At 45.7% G+C, this 22544-nt stretch overlaps 1 protein-coding gene and 2 long non-coding RNA genes across 6 annotated transcripts; 1 reads left to right on the top strand and 2 right to left on the bottom strand.

The window, feature by feature from the left end:
- Nucleotides 1-708: 708 nt before the first annotated feature.
- LOC112235653 lies at nt 709-11405 on the bottom strand. 2 transcript variants are annotated; one of them, XM_024404134.2, is made up of 2 exons: nt 10827-11405; nt 709-4073 (listed from the first exon to the last, which is right to left on the bottom strand). In XM_024404134.2, the coding sequence occupies exon 2, from the start codon at nt 3969-3971 to the stop codon at nt 1281-1283; it is 2691 nt and encodes an 896-aa protein (XP_024259902.1). In that variant the 5' UTR covers nt 3972-4073; nt 10827-11405; the 3' UTR covers nt 709-1280. The 2 variants fall into 2 exon arrangements, with proteins under 2 accessions (XP_024259902.1, XP_024259901.1); XM_024404133.2 differs by lacking the exon at nt 10827-11405 and adding an exon at nt 4289-4539.
- A 7314-nt stretch (nt 11406-18719) lies between these two features.
- LOC121841008 lies at nt 18720-19423 on the top strand. 2 transcript variants are annotated; one of them, XR_006080043.1, is made up of 4 exons: nt 18720-18792; nt 18840-18940; nt 19159-19292; nt 19350-19414. It is a non-coding gene; the product is annotated as an uncharacterized LOC121841008 (long non-coding RNA). The 2 variants fall into 2 exon arrangements; XR_006080044.1 differs by lacking the exon at nt 19159-19292 and having other exon boundaries at nt 18840-18980; nt 19350-19423.
- Nucleotides 19424-19484: 61 nt separating this feature from the next.
- On the bottom strand, nt 19485-21618 carry LOC121841007. 2 transcript variants are annotated; one of them, XR_006080041.1, is made up of 2 exons: nt 21188-21618; nt 19485-21157 (listed from the first exon to the last, which is right to left on the bottom strand). It is a non-coding gene; the product is annotated as an uncharacterized LOC121841007 (long non-coding RNA). The 2 variants fall into 2 exon arrangements; XR_006080042.1 differs by having other exon boundaries at nt 21218-21618.
- Between the last annotated feature and the right edge of the window lie 926 nt (nt 21619-22544).

Here is a 22544-nt window from a genome sequence, read left to right as displayed (position 1 = left end):
TGATTAAATATGCAGATAATGTGCTGTTATGAGAGAGATTTCAGAGAAAGCCAGAGAGGAAAACAAGTAATTAAGTTTAAAAAAGAAGATAAGCCCCGAGACTAACTACAACAAAAAAAGCGAACACAAAAAAGTAACACACACTTCTTGATGTGTCATGATGCCTCTGATGTTTATTCTGGATGAACACATTAGCATTTTCACACTTTGGAGGTTAATCCTTAGTAACACGATGCAGCGGCTTCCTCTGTGAGACATCTTTCATATCGTAGACATTCAGAAACACACACACACACACACGAGTGAGGAGAGGAGTTGGACAGCACAGTCATTGTTGGAAGTTAGAGTTATTTGTCACAGTAAATCCATCCTAGAATGGAGAATATGCATGTGCTGTTTGGTTTTGTTTTGCTGTGAGAGAAAGACGAGCTGTGATTGAAGCTGAGTGGGAAGGGAGGTATACAGTCTCCAGCCTACAGGATTGTCACGCCGTCAGAAAACAATGACACGACAAGTGTTGGACATTTATAAAACTGTTCCCCAGATTCCAGAAAACTCAAGAACATTTATATTTTACACAGCAAACAGCAAAATCACATTGAACAGGGAAATAGTATAAGAGGCGTCTCAACTTTACAACATGTGAATGTAACGAATGGTAAAGCATTTATGAGTAATCACATGACAGTGACGCTGATGACATCAGTGTACAGCATGTTTGTGTTTACTCTGATTGGCCCTTGGGAACAGTGTACAGAATGTTTGTGTTTACTCTGATTGGCCCTTGGGAACAGTGTACAGAATGTTTGTGTTTACTCTGATTGGCCCTTGGGAACAGTGTACAGAATGTTTGTGTTTACTCTGATTGGCCCTTGGGAACAGTGTACGGAATGTTTGTGTTTACTCTGATTGGCCCTTGGGAACAGTGTACAGAATGTTTGTGTTTACTCTGATTACAGGGAACTACTGTAAACTTTTGACCAAAAACTGTTTGACTCTAAGGAAAGACTTCATACATTTATACATTTATAAATTGGATTTTGATGTCTCAATGCTGACATCTACAGGTCATGATTCAATCATGTAGGTTATCCCTAAGGGCTACAGACGGAGAACGTTGTAGACAGCTGAAATGACAGGAAATAATATTCCACACTTTCTACTTCAAAAACAGTTCACATTTGGTGAGGTGAAAAGACTCCAGCATATAACAAAGAAACACGAAGTCCCCTTCTCATAATTCTGTGGGAGTGTTATTGCTGCACAGTGTTCTGGTGACATCACTTGTACTGGTAGATCTTGATACAGTGATGCATGCTGTCTGACACCACTAGATGCCCCTCGGGAAGCAGGGCCAGACCTCGTGGGCTGCTCAGCCCCTGGGTGATTATAGGCCTGCCTACCCCCTGGGCTGGGTACATCACCACCCTGTGTTTCCTGCCCCAGTCCACCACCACCACGTCTCCATCCCTGTCTATGCAGATCCCCCAGGGGCTGGTCAGGACGGGCCCCATGCCGGCACACACCCCCAGGACCCTCACCGTGTTCCAGCCCGGCTCCAGCACCTTGACGCAGGGCTCCCGGCCCGTCTCGCTACCCCTCTCTGACACGGCCACCAGGCCAGAGCTCAGGCAGGCAGCCACCAGGTAGGGCCTGTGGAAACCAGTCACCACTGTGCGCTCCAGCCGAGAGCCCGTCTTGGGGTCCAGCTTGAGGGTGGTCAGGGTGCCTTTCCGGATGTCCGCCACGAGGAACTCATCCAGCCGGGTCACCGTCACGCCCCGGGGGGCCTCCAGCTCGTCCTTGGCGGCGCCCACCCCCAACCCGCCGAAGGTCTGGAGCAGACGGCCGTGGCGGTTGAACACCAGGAGGGCGCGCTCCGCTGCACAGCTCAGAGCGATCAGGCCCTTGGCGTTGACGGCGATGTCGAAGTAGTTCCGGCAGCGTCGAACGGAGCCCTCGGAGGTCGTGGAGGTCACCTGCTGGAGGACGTTCCCTCGCGGGTCGGTCACCTGGACGCGGGCGTTCCCACAGTCCACCACGAAAAGCTGCCCCTGGGGCGTGGCGTGGACCCCGCTGGGCAGGGTGAGGTCGGCACGGCCGGAGCCTTGTTTACCAAACTGACGGATCAGACACCCAAGCTGGGGCTGGAGATGGCCTCCTTCCTCTTCCATCTCCGTCAGAACAGGCTCTCCTCTCTCCCCTCTATCCCCCCAGCCTCTCCCCTGCTGCTCCTGAGAGGCAGAGTCTATGACCGACATGGAGAGACACCTGCTCACCCGGCTGGTACTCCCTATAATCCCACTCTGCCTCTTGGCTACTGGGCCCCACACCCCAGAGTCTCTGCGCCCGGTGGGGCTCTGTAGACCCTCAGAGACGGTGTGTCCTCGGCTTAGTGTCGGGGGGATGGAGGTGGTGGTGGAGGTCAGGCTGCTCCTGTTCACCCTCCAGGCCCCCACATGCTCCCCCCTCCCACAGTTGATCAGTGGGCGGGTCTTGCGTGACAAGTCTGCCGCTGACTTGGACAGGCGGGGGTCATGGTTCAGGGAGCCTCTAAGGCTGTGGTCCCGGGGGGAGCTGACGATGAAGGTGTAGCAGGAATCCAGGCTGTCGGCTGGGGAAAGAGGATGGCCAGAGTCCCCTGTGGGGCCTATTTGGTGGTCATCAGAGGACACGCTGAGGCACAAGTGAGGGCACTCTCTGGAGGTGAGGTCCATGCAGCTATAGCTGGTCAGTGGCTCCCTAGGACTGACCTTAGGAGAGGGAGAGCCCATTGTTCTGTAGCTAGGAGACGGCAGTTCCCTGGGAAACTCACACGGTCTCACTCTGCCTCTGCTGTCTCCTCCATCCTGACTGTCCAGGCTCCAGCAGGGACTGAGGCTGCTGTGCTCCAGTCTGCCCCCCTCTGGTGGGGAGCAGGGCTCACGGCCAGAGACCATGACCAGGGTGCGTTGCTTCCTCTTGCTCATGACCCCGTAACCCAGCCGGCTGCCGAAATTGTTCGTCCTGTGCCTCAAGTCCTCTTCAGAGTCTCCATTGCTAAGCGACGCGGAGGTGGCCAGGAAGAGGTCCTCTTCTCGTGGTTGAGATATAGGGGACTCTGTCTCCTCGTCCTGGGATGACTCCCTGTCAGAGGACTCCCTCTTAGGAGGCCAGCGTCTCCTTTTTGGGGAGGACTTCTTCTCTTCTCCTGACTCCTCGTCACTCCTGGCAGAGAGGCGGATCTTCCTGACAACCCTCAGGTTCCCACTGCCTGTCGGTGAGGTCACATCCTGCCCCGGCCCAGTCCCTCCATCGGGGGTACTTCTCACTTCCCCTGCACCCCCATGCTGGGCATTCCCACTGTGCTCCCCAGAGTGGAGGGCACAAAACTGTCCCTCTGGCCCACAACCCCCCACATTAAGACAGAGGTTGTGCTCCTGGAATCTGATCTCCCCGAAGGTCACGACATTGGGCTGAGAGCTGGGTCTGAAGCTCACCTTCTTCAGGGAGAGGGAGATCTCCCAGTGCTGGAGGAGGTCGGCAACCCCTCTGATCAAGAGGTTCTGATCGGGCCCTGTCTGGCCCTGACCACTCCTCTGGATCAGCTCCCGCAGCTGGGCGACCTTACGGAGCCTCTGGTCCAGCAGGGCCTGACTAACTCGGGCGGCCGCAGCATTTTCCCTCTGCAGCTGCTCCAGCCTCCGCTGGGTATCCCGGTGGTCCTGCTCCACTCTCTCCAGCAGACGCCGCTCCTCCCGTCTCGCCCCTAGTATGGCACGCTCCAGCCCCCTGCTCACTCCCTCTGTCTCAGCCACCTGGCGCTCCAGCAGCCGTCGAAGCTCTGTCTCCCCCCGGGCCAGGTCACGCAGGGCCTGGGTGGCCCAGCAGGGCGGGAGGGAGGGGGAGAGGGGGGCTAGGTGGTCTTCCTCTGGGGTCTCTGTGTCGGACTGACCCAAGGGACTGGGGCTGTGGGGATGGATGGGGAACATAACGGCAGACCAAGGGGTGGAGGCTAGGGTGTCAGAGTCACGGTATGAGCAGGCCTTCCCTGCAACCAGATCTCGGCCTTGAAATGAAGTCACTCCTTTACCCTGAGAGAAGAAGAGAAATCAGTTAAAATGTTTTGAATGCTTCTGACTTATGTCATTCCAACTAATTACTGCAAAAATCAACTGAACTCAGTATTGACCCATGATCTGTGTTCTCGGAAATCGGTGCCATTTTTAAGAAGTCTGACTATGGCTGTCGCATACATTTTGGATTCAGCATGTAATGTGTGTGTGTGTGTGTGTGTGTTGTTAAAGACCTGCAGCATCCTGTTCTTGTATAGCTGACAGACTTATTGTGACAGGCTCCATATGCTGATCTCTCTACCGCAGGCAGACTCTTCAATACACTGTTCTCCCAGACACACAGAAAAGAGATATTCTCAAACCTGCTGGGCTTTCCTTACTGTTATCAAACAACACCATATCAACAGAACAGCAATATCTGTGCTTAGGGTTAGGGGTTAGGGTTAGGGGTAGGGGTTATGGTTAGGGTTATACACAAATATAAACGCAACATGTAAAGTGTTGGTCCCATGTTTCATTAGCTGAAATAAAAGATCCCAGACATTTTCCTTACACACAAAAAGCGTATTTCTCTCTACATCTGTTAGTGAGCATTTCTCCTTTAGCCAAGATAATCCATCCACCTGACAGGTGTGGCATATCAAGAAGCTGATTAAACTGCATGATCATTACACAGGTCCACCTTGTGCTGAGGACAATAAAAGGCCACTCTAAAATGTGCAGTTTTGTCACACAACACAATGCCACAGATGTCTCAAGTATTGAGAGAGTGTGCAATTGGCATGCTGACTGCAGGAATGTCCATCAGACCGGTTGCCAGAGAATTTAATGTTAATTTCTCTACCATAAGCCTCCTCCAACATCGTTTTTGAGAATTGGCAGTACGTCCAACCGGTCTCACAACCACAGACCACGCCAGCTCAAGACCTCCACATCCGGCTTCATCACCTGGCGGATCTTCTGAGACCAGCCACCCGGACAGCTGATGAAACTGTGGGTTTGCACAACAAAATAATTTCTGCACAAACTGTTCATGCTCACCAAACATTCACCCATTGAGCATGTTTGGGGTGCTCTGGATCGCTGTGTAGGACAGTTCCAGACAATGTCCGGCAACTCCACACGGCCATTGAAGAGGAGTGGGGACAACATTCCACAGGCCACAAACAGCCGGATCAACTCTATGCGAAGGAGATGCGTCACACCGTATGACGCAAATGACAGTCACAACAGACACAGACACTCTGTGATGTACAGATGCATATCTGTATTCCCAATCATGTGAAATCCATAGATTAGGGCCTAATTGATTTATTTAAATTAACTGATTCCCTTATATACTGACTTACTGTTCATCCTGACAGTAAAATCATTTCGCGTTGCGTTTATATATTTGTTAAGTGTATACAAGCCAATTAGTATTGTTCCATAGAAGAAATTCCACCAAGACAATTTACCCCTGCATGCATTTACGCCTGTTGCCACACTGCCAACAGGACTGTATGCCTGTGGAAAGATGATATACAGTCACTGTTGAAAGAGACAGTAGCCTGCGAGAGAGAGGGGAAAAGAAAGAGAGGGAGGGAGGAGAATGAGAGAGAAGGGGAAAGAAAGGGAGGGAGGGAGGGAGGGAGGGAGGAGGGGAAGGAAAGGAGGGGAGGGAGGAGAACGAGAGGGGAGGGAGGGAGGGAGGGGAGGGAGGAGAGGAGAGGGAGGGGGGGAGGGAGGGAGGAAGAAAGAGGGGAGGGAGGAGAATGAGAGAGAGGGGAAAGAAAGAGAGGGAGGGAGGGAGGAGAACGAGAGGGGGGGAAAAGAAAGAGAGGGAGGGAGGAGAACGAGAGAGAGGGGAAAAGAAAGAGAGGGAGGGGAACGAGAGGGGGGAAAGAAAGAGGGGGAGGAGAAACGAGAGAGAGGGGGAAGAAAGAGAGGGAGGAAGAAAGAGAGGGAGGGAGGAGAACGAGAGAGAGGGGGAAAGAAAGAGAGGGAGGGAGGGAGGAGAACGAGAGAGAGGGGGAAAGAAAGAGAGGGAGGGAGGAGAACGAGAGAGAGGGGAAAAGAAAGAGGGAGGGAGGGGAACGAGAGAGAGGGGGAAAGAAAGAGAGGGAGGGAGGAGAACGAGAGAGAGGGGAAAGAAAGAGAGGGAGGGAGGAAACGAGAGAGAGGGGAAAAGAAAGAGGGAGGGGAGGAGAACGAGAGAGAGGGAACGAGAGAGAGGGGAAAAGAAAGAGAGGGAGGGAGGGAGGAGAACGAGAGAGAGGGGGAGAGAGAGGGAAAAAGAAAGAGAGGGAGGGAGGAGAACGAGAGAGAGGGGAAAAGAAAGAGAGGGAGGGAGGGAGGAGAACGAGAGAGAGGGGAAAAGAAAGAGGGGAAAAGGAGAGGGAGGGAGGAGAACGAGAGAGAGGGGGAAAGAAAGAGAGGGAGGGAGGAGAACGAGAGAGAGGGGGGGAAAGAAAGAGAGGGAGGGAGGAGAACGAGAGAGAGGGGAAAAGAAAGAGGGAGGGAGGAGAACGAGAGAGAGGGGAAAAGAAAGAGAGGGAGGAAAACGAGAGAGGGGCAAATAAAGAGAGGTAGGGAGGGAGGAGAACGAGAGAGAGGGGGAAAGAAAGAGGGAGGGAGGGAGGAGAACGAGAGAGAGGGGAAAAGAAAGAGAGGGAGGGAGGAGAACGAGAGAGAGGGAGGACAGCGAGAGAGGGAAGAGAAAGAGAGAGGGAGGACAGCGAGAGAGGAGAGGAGAAAGAGAGGGAGGGAGGACATCGAGAGAGGAGAAGAGAAAGAGGGAGGGAGGGAGGGAGGGAGGGAGGGAGGGGGAGGGAGGGAGGGAGGGAGGGAGGGAGGGAGGGAGGGGGAGGGAGGGAGGGAGGGAGGGAGGGAGGGAAGAGAAAGTGAGAGGGAGAACAAGAGAGAGGGGAAGAGAAAGAGAGAGGGAGGGAGGAGAGCAAGAGAGGAGAAGAGAAAGAGAGAGGGGAAGGAAGAGAAAGAGAGGGAGGAGAACGAGAGAGGGGAAGAGAAAGAGGGGAGGGAGGGGAGGGAGGGAGAACGAGTGCATTGCCATTGAGAAATCTATTAGCATTTCAAACGGAGACTCAGAATCCTCTAGATAGAAGAGAGGGAGGTGAGGCTAGTCAGCCCAGAGAGGGAGGTGAAGCTAGTCAGCCCAGAGAGGGAGGTGAGGCTAGTCAGCCCAGAGAGGGAGGTGAGGCTAGTCAGCCCAGAGAGGGAGGTGAGGCTAGTCAGCCCAGAGAGGGAGGTGAAGCTAGTCAGCCTAGAGAGGGAGGTGAAGCTGGCTTTGATATTTTATTCATGAACTAGAACAAACGGACTATGAGAAACAGCAAAAGAAAGATGTTTGTTCTTCCAATCTGCCTGCCTGCTGAATTATGACAATAATGATGCCCCTGGGAACAGCCATGTGACAAGGAGATAACAGAACGATGCCCCTGGGAACAGCCATGTGATTAGGAGATAACAGAACGATGCCCCTGGGAACAGCCATGTGATTAGGAGATAACAGAACGATACCCCATGGGAACAGCCATGTGATTAGGATATAACAGAACGATACCCCATGGGAACAGCCATGTGATTAGGAGATAACAGAACAATGCATTTATGGATGCAAAGCGTTGCCAGGCTTCCCCCCAAAAATGGACCAAAAAAAATCTTTATCTTTTGTCTCTTCATCATTTTCCTTCAATTCGCAAGAGGCTGAATGTGTCATTGAGAAAGCTTCCGAGCGAGCGTAACAGTGCCCCTCTGTCTCTCTGTGTGTAGGCCATCAATCTGATGCCGTCTAGTCCAAACAAGTATGACATGGTTTTTTTTTTTTCATTTTACCAGGCAATTCAGTTAAGAACAAATTCTTGTTTACAATGACGGCCTACTGGGGAACAGTCACAACTACCCTGGCCAAACCCGGATGACGCTGGGCCAATTGTACGCCGCCCTATGGGACTCCCAATCACAGCCGGATGTGATACAGCCTGGATTTGAACCAGGGACTGCAGTGATGCCTCTTGCACTGAGATTCAGTGTCTTAGACCTTTGCGCCACTCGGGAGCCCCAAGTGTGAGTAATAGTGAAGGATTTTTTTTTTGGTGGGTAGGCTACCATATTTGGAATGAGAATGACCATGTGATTTGACAAGACAAAGACCATGTGATTTGACAAGACAAAGACCATGTGATTTGACAAGACAAAGACCATGTGATTTGACAAGACAAATCATCGTTGCCACCCGTAGCATTGAATGCAAGAGAAAGACAGCGAGTATTTGGCCTCTTGATAACCAAACAAATAATAACCAATCAGCGTTGAGCTGAACTGAGTGCGCTCAACTGTGATTGGTTCTGGCGGACCCCCCCCAAAAAAAAAAGTTGTCAAGGGGAGCCAGTTTGGATTTGACTTCACTTCTATCGCATCGATTCAAGAGAAATACGCAATTCACAGAAACAAGTTAAATCAGTTGTCCTCCGGTTGCTAGTTAGCTAGCTAAAATTGTCCCTTTCCTAAATTAGCCATGGATGGTGACAGGGATTTGGACTTGTGGTTTTACTTAATTCTCCATTCATACATTGTGCCCCTGAGAGGATGGAAGTTCAATGTAGTATGTTAACTAGCTGGCCTGGTGCATTGTTGTCCATGAAAGGAAGTTAGGCTAGCGAGCAAGCTAATGTTAACTAGCTGTTCTGGTGCATTGTTGCCCATGAAAGGAAGTTAGGCTAGCGAGCAAGCAAGCTAATGTTAACTAGCTGTTCTGGTGCATTGTTGCCCATGAAAGGAAGTTAGGCTAGCGAGCAAGCAAGCTAATGTTAACTAGCTGGCCTGGTGCATTGTTGCCCATGAAAGGAAGTTAGGCTAGCGAGCAAGCATTTTAGCCATGTAGTTTAGGACAACAATAAATAAAAAATGTAAGACTGTACTGTATGACAGAGTCATAGACCATTTAGACAACATGAAAGAGGGGAGGATGGCATTGGTGTTTCTCTGCAAGTAGGGTGATTCAAAATGATTTTTTCTACTTACACACACACACACACGCACACACAAATCAGAACCACGGACAGCAACATCACATTTAGCTTACGTGTGATTGGACTAAAATGTTTTCGGTATCTTTTAGTTATCCCCTTTTAGACAAAGCAGAGGAGATTTGATGATGTTGAAGTTGAAATGGTGCTGGAATAGTGGAGGCTGCTAGCTTCCCCAGTGATTTTACCCACACACCGCTACTGATGCTACATAGGAATAAATTATATCACTTTATAGACTTGTTATAAAATATTACAATTATATTTCTTCTTCTTGGGTAAAACACAGTGTAGGTATAGAAATCCTGTCTGGGTAATACAACAGTCATCAATCAGATGTTATGGTAGAGGAACTAAATGAGAAATCCTACTACAATCTCTCATTCAATTCTAAAATGGTAAATGAAGCATTAATTAAAAACTCACTCATTTGAATAAAACTTTATGTAAATCAGCAGACAATACACCACTGATGAGTAGAGACTATCTCGGGTTATATCAGATGACTATGAGACACCCATGTTTGCTAAGGGTGGGTGTCTGTCAGTCAGGTTGCCTATGTGGCAGTCGGCCTATGACAGTGGGAGTCCCTCTCTTGCCATCACAGGGTTCTCCTTACATTTACCGCCCTACATTATAGATGAGAAGGTACTGTTGCTGCAACATCATGTTGTGTGAGTGGTTCTCTCTCTCATGTAGGATCGTAATTTGATTATTTTTGTTGCAGAAAATGTTCCTGCACGGCAGGAAATGCTAACTTAGTAGTGTATTCATAGGTTTAAAAAACATCTAAAGTTTATATTTTCCACTTTGAAATGTCAGACTTGATTTGCCCTAGCAAAAAATGTATCAATCCCTTCAAAAACTTCCATTAATTATATTCCACATTTCATGTTGCTGCAGGATAATATTCCTGCCATAGCAAACTGGCTCAAATTAAGTTCCTACATCTGTAGTTGTTGGTAGAGCATAGCGCATGCAATGCTAAGATAGTGGGTTTGATTCCCGGCACCTCCAGTATGTAAAATATATACACTCGTGACTGTAGGTCACTTTGGACAATAGCGTTTGCTAGAAGGCATATATTATTTAATCTGTAGGCACAACAAGTGTAGAGGAGAATAATATTGTAACTAACCTGTGTCTCTGTTATTTGGACTTTGAACACTGTATTTTCTTATAATTGCTTGTCCTTTGAAGCATGAAATATAAATATATTTAAAAACATTTAAACCTTACTTAAAAGACACATTATGCAGAAATTGCTCTGCCATTTCCTGGTTGCTAAAATTCTAGTTTTTTTTCACATTAAATTAGGAAAACTATCAACTAGAGAATCATTGTTCCATTTAAACCACTGTGAAATATATTTTCCATAACCCACAATATTGTATTTTCAGCTGTTTGAAGCTGGTGCACAAAATCCTGACAGATGGTCAGGTACTGTTCATTCTGACAGACAGTCTAAAGAGGCAAAAAAATTAATTCACACACAGAACAGATCTCCCGCGTCTTAGACTTGCTTTCAATGAGAATGACAGATCTATAACGCACATTTCTATGTGAATTTGGTCAGACTTGCCTTTAATATATTTCACTAATTTAAACTAATACATAAAATGGCACCATATCCCAATTGCCACTGAATACCATAAGCATTTCTTTAAGTTATATATAATCTAAAGTCATGAACTGTCTGTCTTAAAAAAACTATATGATGATATAAACAACATAATTGCCTTACCTGTGCCCAGGTATCCAACACCGGTTCCACCCCCACACACACTGGTGTCCTTTACGACCTCTAATGTTCTCTCTCTCTCTCTCTCTCTCTCTCTCAACTTCTCTCTTTTGTTTTCTTGTTTGGTGTTGCTAGGAGACAGCAAAAAACTCCTCCGGTTTCCAAGTCCACCGCACAAAGTGAAGGAATTCATCTGCCCTGACAGCTGTTTTTTTTCCTTCTTTTTTTAAAGAGTTTTTTTTTCCTTCAGTGGATTTGGCTTGATGAGGAGAGGGTAGTGGTTTGGAGAATGTTGATGAGAAGGACACTTTATCATATGATATGCAGGTACTAGACAGTCTCTCTGTCAGGATGATCAGTACTAGTCAGTCTGTCTGTCAGGATGATCAGTACTACACAGTCTGTCAGGATGATCAGTACTAAACAGTCTGTCAGGATGATCAGTACTAAACAGTCTGTCTGTCAGGATGATCAGTACTAAACAGTCTGTCTGTCAGGATGATCAGTACTAAACAGTCTGTCTGTCAGGATGATCAGTACTAGACAGGCTGTCTGTCAGGATGATCAGTACTAGACAGGCTGTCTGTCAGGCTGATCAGTACTAGACAGTCTCTCTGTCAGGCTGATCAGTACTAGACAGTCTCTCTGTCAGGCTGATCAGTACTAGACAGTCTCTCTGTCAGGATGATCAGTACTAGACAGTCTGTCTATCAGGATGATCAGTACTAGACAGTCTGTCAGGATGATCAGTACTAGACAGTCTGTCAGGCTGATCAGTACTAGACAGTCTGTCTGTCAGGCTGATCAGTACTAGACAGTCTGTCTGTCAGTGATCTACTGACAGTCTCTCTGTCAGGCTGATCAGTACTAGACAGTCTCTCTGTCAGGCTGATCAGTACTAGACAGTCTCTCTGTCAGGATGATCAGTACTAGACAGTCTGTCTATCAGGATGATCAGTACTAGACAGTCTGTCAGGATGATCAGTACTAGACAGTCTGTCAGGCTGATCAGTACTAGACAGTCTCTGTCAGGATGATCAGTACTAAACAGTCTGTCCGGATTAGGACTGTTATGATGACCGTATTACCGCCACACCAAATCAAATCAAATGTTATTGGTCAAATAGATACATATATTTATCAGATGTTATTGCGGGTTCAGATGTTATTGGTCAAATAGATACATATATTTATCAGATGTTATTGCGGGTGTAGTGAAATACTTTTGTTCCTAGTGTTGGCTGGTCCTTTGCATGGGGTGATGTAAGTTTCCTTCAACAATCAGTCTTCCAGATAGATGACACAGGAACCTTGGTATAAAACTCTTTAGTAATAAAATGCAATTGCAGACAGAGATTCACATTCAGAATTGCACAGTAGTCTATAGTAAAGATCTGTGTTGTGAAACAGGAGACAACGCTCTTTATACTAGTTGATGTGGACAACCTACCGTCAATCATATTTTAAGATTGTTGCATGGGATTAGATACAAAGTATCTAAGATGGGAAAAACATGTCTTGACTGTGGTTTCTCAGCTCTACTAATCTCGGCCTTGAGGCTGGGTGTCTACCAGCAGGTGCAGGCAGTTCTCAGCCTGAGAACTAAAGCAGTACATCTCCATTTACCCAGTGTTTTTCCATCATTTGCACATTGCAAGCATACAAACGGTTATCGCATATATACTGCAATCATGGCATTGGTGTAACCCCCAACAGTTGTTTTTTTAACCTTTATTTAACTAGGCAGGTCAGTTAAGAACAAATTCTTATTTTCAATGACAGTGGGTTAACTGCCTGTTCAGGGGCAGAATGACAGATTTGTACCTTGTCAGCTCGGGGATTTGAACTTGCAACCTTCCGGTCACTAGTCCAACGCTCTAACCACTAGACTACCACTGCCGCCCCATTCATAACAATACACACAAATCTAAAAGGTAAAATAATGGAATTAAGAAATACATAAATATTAGATTGCTCAATGTCAGAGTGGCATTGACTAAAATATATGTATATACTGTATTCTATTCTACTGTGAGATAAGTAAAGCAGTATGTAAACATTATTAAAAGGGACTAGTGATTCCATATACAGTTGAAGTCTGAAGTTTACATACACCTTAGCCAAATACATTTAAAAACTCAGTTTTTCACAATTCCTGACATTTAATCCTAGTAAAAATTCCCTGTCTTAGGTCAGTTAAATACACCACTTTATTTTAAGAATGTGAAATGCCAGAATAATAGTAGAGAATGATTCATTTCAGCTTTAATTTCTTTCATCACATTCCCAGTGGATCAGAAGTTTACATACACTCAATTAGTATTTGGTAGCATTGCCTTGAAATTGTTTATCTTGGGTCAAACGTTTCAGGTAGCCTTCCACAAGCTTCCCAAAATAATTTGGGTGAATTTTGGCCCATTCCCCTGGCCTTAGCTGGTGTAACTGAGTCAGGTTTGTAGGCCTCCTTGCTCGCATACACTTTTTCAGTTCTGTCCAAAAATGTTCTATAGGGTTGAGGACGGGGCTTTGTGATGGCCACTCCAATACCTTAACTTTTTTGTCCTTAAGCCACTTTGCCACAACTTTGGAAGTATGCTTGGGGTCATTGTCCATTTGGAAGACCCATTTGCGACCAAGCTTTAACTTCCTGACTGATGTCTTGAGATGTTGCTTCAATATATCCATACTTTTCCATCCTCAAGATGCCATCTATTTTGTGAAGTGCATCAGTCCCTCCTGCAGCAAAGCAACCCCACAACATGATGTTGCCACCCCCATGCTTCACGGTTGGGATGGTGTTCTTCAGCTTGCAAGCCTCCCCCTTTTTCCTCCAAACATAACGATGGTCATTATGGCCAAACAGTTCTGTTTTTGTTTCATCAGATCAGAGGACATTTCTCCAAAAAGTACAATCCTTGTCCCCATACGCAGTTGCAAACCGAATGGTGGTTTTAGAGCAGTGGCTTCTTCCTTGCTGAGCGGCTTTTCAGTTTATGTCGATATAGGACTCGTTTTACTGTGGATATAGATACTTTTGTACCTGTATCCTCCAGCATCTTCACAAGGTCCTTTGCTGTTCTGGGATTGATTTGCACTTTTCGCACCAAAGCGCGTGGTCCCATGGTGTTTATACTTGCGTACTATTGTTTGTACAGATGAACATGGTACCTTCAGGTGTTTGGAAATTGCTCTCAAGCATGAACCAGACTCGTGGAGGTCTACACTTGTTTTTCTGAGGTCTTGGCTAATTTCTTTTGATTTTCCCACGATGTCAAGCAAAGACGCACTAAATTTGAAGGTAGGTCGTGAAATACATCCACAGGTACACCTCCAATTGACTCATTTAGCCTATCAGAAGCATCTAAAGCCATGACATAATTTTCTGTAATTTTCCAAGCTGTTTATAAAGGCACACTCAACTTAAGTGTATGTAAACTTCTGACCCACTGAAATTGTGATACAGTGAATTAGAAGTTAAATAATCTGTAAAAAATATTTTTGAAAAATGACTTGTGTAATGCACAAAGTAGATGTCCTAACCGACTTGCCAAAACTATAGTTTGTTAACAATACATTTGTGGAGTGGTTGGAAAACTAGTTTCAATGACTACCTAAGTGTATGTAAGCTTCCGACTTCAACTGTTTATAAGTTGCAGGGTTGCAAAACCAGGTGGAAGCTGGCTATTGATGGCTATTTGACAGTCTTATGGCATTGAGACAGAAGCTGTTTTTCAGTCTCTTGTCCCAGCTTTGATGCACCTGTACTGACCTCGCCTTCTGGATGATAGCGGGGTGAACAGGCTGTGGCGGTTGATGTCCTTGCTGATCTTTTGGCCTTCCAGTGGGTACTGTAGGTGTCCTGGAGTGCAGGTTGTCTGCCCCCAGTGATGCGTTGGGCAGACCGCACCACCCTCTGGAGAGCCCTGCGGTTGCGGGTGGTTTAGTTGCCGTACCAGGCAATGATACAGCCCGACAGAATGCTCTCAATTGTGCATCTGTAAAAGATGATTGATGATTGAGATGGAGGCGTGCATGGCCACACGGTCATTGTTGAACAGGGAGTACAGGAGGGGGATGAGCACACACCCTTGTGGGGTCCCTGTGTTGAAGATCAGCAGAGGTGATGTTTCCTACCTTCATCACCTGGGGGCAGCCTATCAGGAAGTCCAGGACCCAGTTGTACAGGACAGGGTTCAGACTCAGGGCCTCCAGCTTAATGATGAGCTTGGAGGGTACTATGGTGTTGAATGCTGAGCTATTGTCAATGAATAATGGGATAGAACAATGTGCAGTGTGATGGCGATTGCATTGTCTGTGGATCTATTGGGTCAGTAAGCAAATTGAAGTGGGTCTAGGGTGTCGGGTAAGGTGGAGATGATATGATCCTTAACTAGCCTCTCAAAACACTTCAAGACAACAGAAGTGAGTGCTACGGGGTGACAGTCAATTATGTTTAGCTCAGGAACAATGGTGATCATCTTGAAGTGTGTGGGGACAGCAGATAGGGAAGAGATCGAATATGTCCGTAAACATTCCAGCCAGCTGGTCTGCGCATGCTCTGAGGACGTGGCTAGGGATGCCGTCTGGGCCGGCAGCCTTGCGAAGGTTAACACACTTAAATGTCTTACTCTCGTCAGCCATGGAGAAGGAAAGCCCACAGTCCTTGGTAGCGGGCTACGTCGGACAGTTCCAATTGAAACAGGTGGACAACCAACACACTGACAGTGGTGAATGTTCTCGATCAACCCACACACTGACAGTGGTGAATGTTCTAGATCAACCCACACACTGACAGTGGTGAATGTTCTAGATCAACCAACACACTGACAGTGGTGAATGTTCTAGATCAACCAACACACTGACATTGGTGAATGTTCTAGATCAACCAACACACTGACAGTGGTGAATGTTCTAGATCAACCAACACACTGACAGTGGTGAATGTTCTAGATCAACCAACACACTGACAGTGGTGAATGTTCTAGATCAACCAACACACTGACAGTGGTGAATGTTCTAGATCAACCAACACACTGACAGTGGTGAATGTTCTAGATCAACCAACACACTGACAGTGGTGAATGTTCTAGATCAACCAACACACTGACAGTGGTGAATGTTCTAGATCAACCAACACACTGACAGTGGTGAATGTTCTAGATCAACCAACACACTGACAGTGGTGAATGTTCTAGATCAACCAACACACTGACAGTGGTGAATGTTCTAGATCAACCAACACACTGACAGTGGTGAATGTTCTAGATCAACCAACACACTGACAGTGGTGAATGTTCTAGATCAATCAACACACTGACAGTGGTGAATGTTCTAGATCAATCAACACACTGACAGTGGTGAATGTTCTAGATCAATCAACACACTGACAGTGGTGAATGTTCTAGATCAACCAACACACTGACAGTGGTGAATGTTCTAGATCAACCAACACACTGACAGTGGTGAATGTTCTAGACATGCATGAGATTCACTCACTCAATCACCCCAGCGCTTGGAGCTAGGCTAATAAACAAGAGTTTGAGTCCGTTAATAAATATCTGTAGAATGTTCTGCTGTGAAATAGAGTACACACACACACACACACACACACAGTGTGAATGATTAAAAAGGAGAATAACAGGTGAAAGACAGAGCAAGCTCATCTCTAAGTGGGAAGCTGATCTGTATATCAACTGTTCTGTGTGGTGTGTCAGAAGCTTAATTGACACAGGAGAGAAAAGCCTAAATAAAGAAACATCATGACACAATTCATATGGCCAGGTAAAACATTTATAAATGAATAAAAACCTTCCCTTTATTTTCTGTTTCTTCCAGATTTTTCCCCACAAAGTTTTTTTTTTTTTTTGCTTTTGTTTCATGTTTTTCTTCTCTCTTAAATTATATAAAAATATTTCAGACATTCATTTCGCATGTGTTTCATTCAGTCCTCTTGATTAATTCATATGCCCCTGTATTTCTAAAGACCCATTGGTTTATACATTATTTACAGGTTAACTCAGTCCGTCTCCCGTTTCAGCCTTGGCGTTAGGACACCAGAACATATTTGCATAGATTCCAGGAGAGATCTATCTGTCGTTTCACAATACAGGAACAAACAAAAAAAAGTGAGAGAGAGAACAGCTGACAGACAATTTCCAGAAATCTACATTTAAATCAAAAATCGTTTGAAACTTAAATCTTTAAAAAAAATGACACACACACAATACTAATGAGAACCATAAATCCATCCTCGTCAGCTCATTGACTAGATAATCACAGTGAGTTGTTCAGCTCTCTTGTGGTATCTTGTCATTTGGAACAGTAACTACATTCTCTCCAAACATAGTTTGAATGATGATAAGCAGTAAATATAATAGGAAGTCGGGAAGTGACATCAGAGGATCTGCATGGCATTATGTGGAGTGGCTGACTGGCAGTTTCAGAGAGATGGCTGTATGAGGGAGAGAGGTGCATGACTGAGGAAGACTACTGCTGCCACACACACACACACACACACACACACACACACACACACACACACACAAAACCTGGAAAGAGCTGAACAGGCTCACAAATCACCAATCAACACAATTGAAATAGTTGCTTGAATTTCTTAACAATTTACAATAAAAAGGAAAATGCTAACATGGTGACAACACCTGATCCAGCTACTGGCTGTAGCCACCCTGAAACCCAGATGTATTTAACTCAACTGAGTTAGTTTAGGGTTTGTTGCATGCATAACGTAGAATTACTTATTGTAGGTTTGCGTTCTTGTGGATGGGGGTTGCTTCAAGAGAACAGTGAACTGTCTAATAAAGAACAGTGCATCTAACTCACACAACCTTTAACAAGCAATTATTTCACAAGAAAAATATTCATACAAGTTAAAAAAAAACAGACTTCGAGTGACTGATTTGATGTCTGATCAAAATGAAATAGATAACGGTTAATAAGAGATAATCATTTGGTCATTGCCAGGGTACAGTTTGTGACCTCAAGGGGAGGGGGATTTACCGACTGTAAAATCCTTTTTTTCTTGCACAACGTATTGAGACAATAAAACCGAATGAAAAGGGACACATTGGAGGTGAACGAAACAGACAGAATGAGAGGGTTTGGATGGACAGCTGGAGGGACGGATGGTGTTTTGGAAAACACTGCGGTAGTTTACTCCCTCCCTCTTCAACACAGAAACAGCTGGATTCTCAGTCTAGCACAAGATTACCCAGAACCTACTTGTGGAACTAGCGACTTCTCATACAGATTTTATTGTTCATATTTTTATTGAATTACTGTATATTCTTTTTTTCCCCTCTTCAAACATCTGGATGTAGCTGTTCGAGAAACTTGGGGAATATCGTCAATTCTGGAGATTCAATTCTTGAGAGTTATACATGTCCAGAATAAGAGTAACAGCACAGGATATTAAGGGAACCATTGTAGCCATGGCTTTCATCAAACGTCAAAGTCAAGAGTCGTACCTGTCGACCAGAGTTTCCTGCATATCCATTTTAAATTCTGACAGATGTTCTGGGGGGAAAAAAACTGGCAAAAACAGTTGTTTCACTGACAGAGCAGAGAGAATGTTGAGCCAAGATACTGACAATATAGAGGCAGGGTTAGAGATGGACTTTCACATACACACACTGACACACACACTTAAAAACAACCTCAAACCTTAGATAAAAAAATACAAACGGAAATGAAAGTAATTAAAGTGTCTTGGCAAAGCCTCAAACACCGTGTGGGCTAGCTTCTCAACACAACGCATACAAATCAATATTAGATGCACGGAAACACTGACATGGTTAAAGTTTCTACAGACTAGTTTCCCAGAGAGAAGAAAAAAAGGTGCCATCTTTACTTGGTACCTCAAGAGACAAGAATGACACCTTTTAGATATGTATATTACCTATGTAAGGTTAAGTATTACCGTTTAAGACTGCATCATGCTTAGTTAGGCTAGGTCCAAGGTTATCATTAGCCTGGGTACCAGTCTCTTAGTTAGGCTAGGTCCAAGGTTATCATTAGCCTGGGTACCAGTCTCTTAGTTAGGCTAGGTCCAAGGTTATCATTAGCCTGGGTACCAGTCTCTTAGTTAGGCTAGTTCCAAGGTTATCATTAGCCTGGGTACCAGTCTCTTAGTTAGGCTAGGTCCAAGGTTATCATTAGCCTGGGTACCAGTCTCTTAGTTAGGCTAGGTCCAAGGTTATCATTAGCCTGGGTACCAGTCTCTTAGTTAGGCTAGTCCAAGGTTATCATTAGCCTGGGTACCAGTCTCTTAGTTAGTAGGTAGCCTGGGTACCAGTCTCTTAGTTAGGCTAGGTCCAAGGTTATCATTAGCCTGGGTACCAGTCTCTTAGTTAGGCTAGGTCCAAGGTTATCATTAGCCTGGGTACCAGTCTCTTAGTTAGGCTAGGTCCAAGGTTATCATTAGCCTGGGTACCAGTCTCTTAGTTAGGCTAGGTCCAGTTATCATTAGCCTGGGTACCAGTCTCTTGGGTAGTCTCTTAGTTAGGCTAGGTCCAAGGTTATCATTAGCCTGGGTACCAGTCTCTTAGTTAGGCTAGGTCCAAGGTCATCATTAGCCTGGGTAACAGTCTCTTAGTTAGGGTAGGTCCAAGGTCATCATTAGCCTGGGTACCAGTCTCTTAGTTAGGCTAGGTCCAAGGTCATCATTAGCCTGGGTACCAGTCTCTTAGTTAGGCTAGGTCCAAGGTTATCATTAGCCTGGGTACCAGTCTCTTAGTTAACCTTGGAACTAGCCTTTCATTAGCCTGGGTACCAGTCTCTTAGTTAGGCTAGTTCCAAGGTTATCATTAGCCTGAGTACCAGCCTCTAGAGAATCCACTCCCTATACACAAATCAAATCAACATATTAATTGTCACGTACATGTTGTCATGTGCCAAATATGGTAATGGCAAGGAGTAGAATGTTAGCTAAGAGACTGGTACTCAGACTAGGTTATTATGACAGTTCTATGTTCCATTATAGAACAGTTGGGGTGAATGTTCTTTGGATTCCATGTTCCTAGCCTAGGTGATAGATCTACAGTATCTTTTCCTTGAAGTATCTTTCCCCCAACAGGAAGAATGCCTTTCAGTATAGATAGTCAGCGTAAACTGATAATGGCCCTTTGGACTGGGACCCTATTCTCCCAGGGTTTCGAGAGCCCAAAACAAAACTGTGTAGCCTATTTCACACAACAACAGATTTGATGGACGGATCGTCAATTCGGTTAATTGCAAACAGGAAACTAAATGTGATAAATGTAGTCACATTAAAACAAATGTAAAGCTTTTAGAGGAACCAATATCTCCAGAGGAAAACCAGCACGAGAGAAGAGAGGTTGAAAGCAACGAGCACGAGGTTTTCTCCCAGTCTCAGACTACCGATGAAACTTCCCATCCTCCGTCCCACACTGAACCATCAGAGAGGTAGACTCTACAAAGCAGGATCAATGAGTTAGCCAGCTAACTTTGACAAGCAACCAGAGGGGTAGACTCTACAAAGCAGGATCAATGAGTTAGCCAGCTAACTTTGACAAGCAACCAGAGGGGTAGACTCTACAAAGCAGGATCAATGAGTTAGCCAGCTAACTTTGACAAGCAACCAGAGGGGTAGACTCTACAAAGCAGGATCAATGATTTAGCCAGCTAACTTTGACAAGCAACGAGAGGGGTAGACTCTACAAAGCAGGATCAATGAGTTAGCCAGCTAACTTTGACAAGCAACCAGAGGGGTAGACTCTACAAAGCATGATCAATGAGTTAGCCAGCTAACTTTGACAAGCAACCAGAGGGGTAGACTCTACAAAGCATGATCAATGAGTTAGCCAGCTAACTTTGACAAGAAACCAGAGGGGTAGACTCTACAAAGCAGGATGAATGAGTTAGCCAGCTAACTTTGACAAGCAACCAGAGGGGTAGACACTACAAAGCATGATCAATGAGTTAGCCAGCTAACTTTGACAAGCAACCAGAGAGGTAGACTCTACAAAGCAGGATGAATGAGTTAGCCAGCTAACTTTGACAAGCAACCAGAGGGGTAGACTCTACAAAGCAGGATCAATGAGTTAGCCAGCTAACTTTGACAAGCAACCAGAGGGGTAGACTCTACAAAGCATGATCAATGAGTTAGCCAGCTAACTTTGACAAGCAACCAGAGGGGTAGACTCTACAAAGCATGATCAATGAGTTAGCCAGCTAACTTTGACAAGCAACCAGAGGGGTAGACACTACAAAGCAGGATCAATGAGTTAGCCAGGCCTAAAGCACTGCAGTGTTTTTTATACAACAGAACAGAAACACAGCCTTTCCGATGGCAACACCTTGTGCATGACCAAATAGACTGGCAACACCTTGTGCATGACCAAATAGACTGGCAACACCTTGTGCATGACCAAATAGACTGGCAACACCTTGTGCATGACCAAATAGACTGGCAACACCTTGTGCATGACCAAATAGACTGGCAACACCGGGTGCATGACCAAATAGACTGGCAACACCTTGTGCATGACCAAATAGACTGGCAACACCTTGTGCATGACCAAATAGACTGGCAACACCGGGTGCATGACCAAATAGACTGGCAACACCGGGTGCATGACCAAATAGACTGGCAACACCGGGTGCATGACCAAATAGACTGGCAACACCGGGTGCATGACCAAATAGACTGGCAACACCGGTGCATGACCAAATAGACTGGCAACACCGGGTGCATGACCAAATAGACTGGCAACACCGGGTGCATGACCAAATAGACTGGCAACACCGGGTGCATGACCAAATGACTGGCAACACCGGCATTGATAGGTGCTGACCAAATAGACTGGCAACACCTTGTGCATGACCAAATAGACTGGCAACACCGGGTGCATGACCAAATTTGACCAAATAGACTGGCAACACCGGGTGCATGACCATAGAATGCACGGCAAACACGCATATTTTGCTCCCACATGGCATTGATAGGTCGAAAAATGTTTCATTTATTTAAAAAATATATATAAATTAAATCTAAAATGATGATAAAACATGGAGAGAGGTTATAAATACAAATATCAAAATCCACTTTTGTTTTCCAGTACACAGTACGTCTGAAGAGCATCATTCACTAGAGGGGAGAGTGGAAAGAGCTGACTCAGCATCATTCACTAGAGGGGAGAGTGGAAAGAGCTGACTCAGCATCATTCACTAGAGGGGAGAGTGGAAAGAGCTGACTCAGCATCATTCACTAGAGGGGAGAGTGGAAAGAGCTGACTCAGCATCATTCACTAGAGGGGAGAGTGGAAAGAGCTGACTCAGCACCATGTACACATGTGGTGCAGTGCTACACTACCACCCTGCTATGGTATGTACACTGCAGACCACTCTCCAAGATCTACAGATCTATTCACATTTAGTGTGTGTGTGTGTATATATATATATATATTCCATTTCCATTTCCATTCTTGATTTCACATTGCCTGAATGAACTGTCCCCCTCCCCCTCGTCTCTTCACTGTAGCTCTCAGCCCCATCAGTGCTCCACTTTGCCCCCTGCAGGTGGAAGGGAGTAAAGGATCTGTCCATATATAGTCACAGTGTCCTAGAGAAGGAGTGCCGATCTAGGATGTGTCCATATATGGTCACAGTGTCCTAGAGAAGGAGTGCCGATCTAGGATCTGTCCATATAAGGTCACAGTGTCCTAGAGAAGGAGTGCCGATCTA

This window comes from Oncorhynchus tshawytscha, linkage group LG26 (assembly GCF_018296145.1).
Source record: "Oncorhynchus tshawytscha isolate Ot180627B linkage group LG26, Otsh_v2.0, whole genome shotgun sequence".
Lineage (NCBI taxonomy): Eukaryota > Metazoa > Chordata > Actinopteri > Salmoniformes > Salmonidae > Oncorhynchus > Oncorhynchus tshawytscha.
This window is presented reverse-complemented; position numbering and strand designations above follow the sequence as displayed.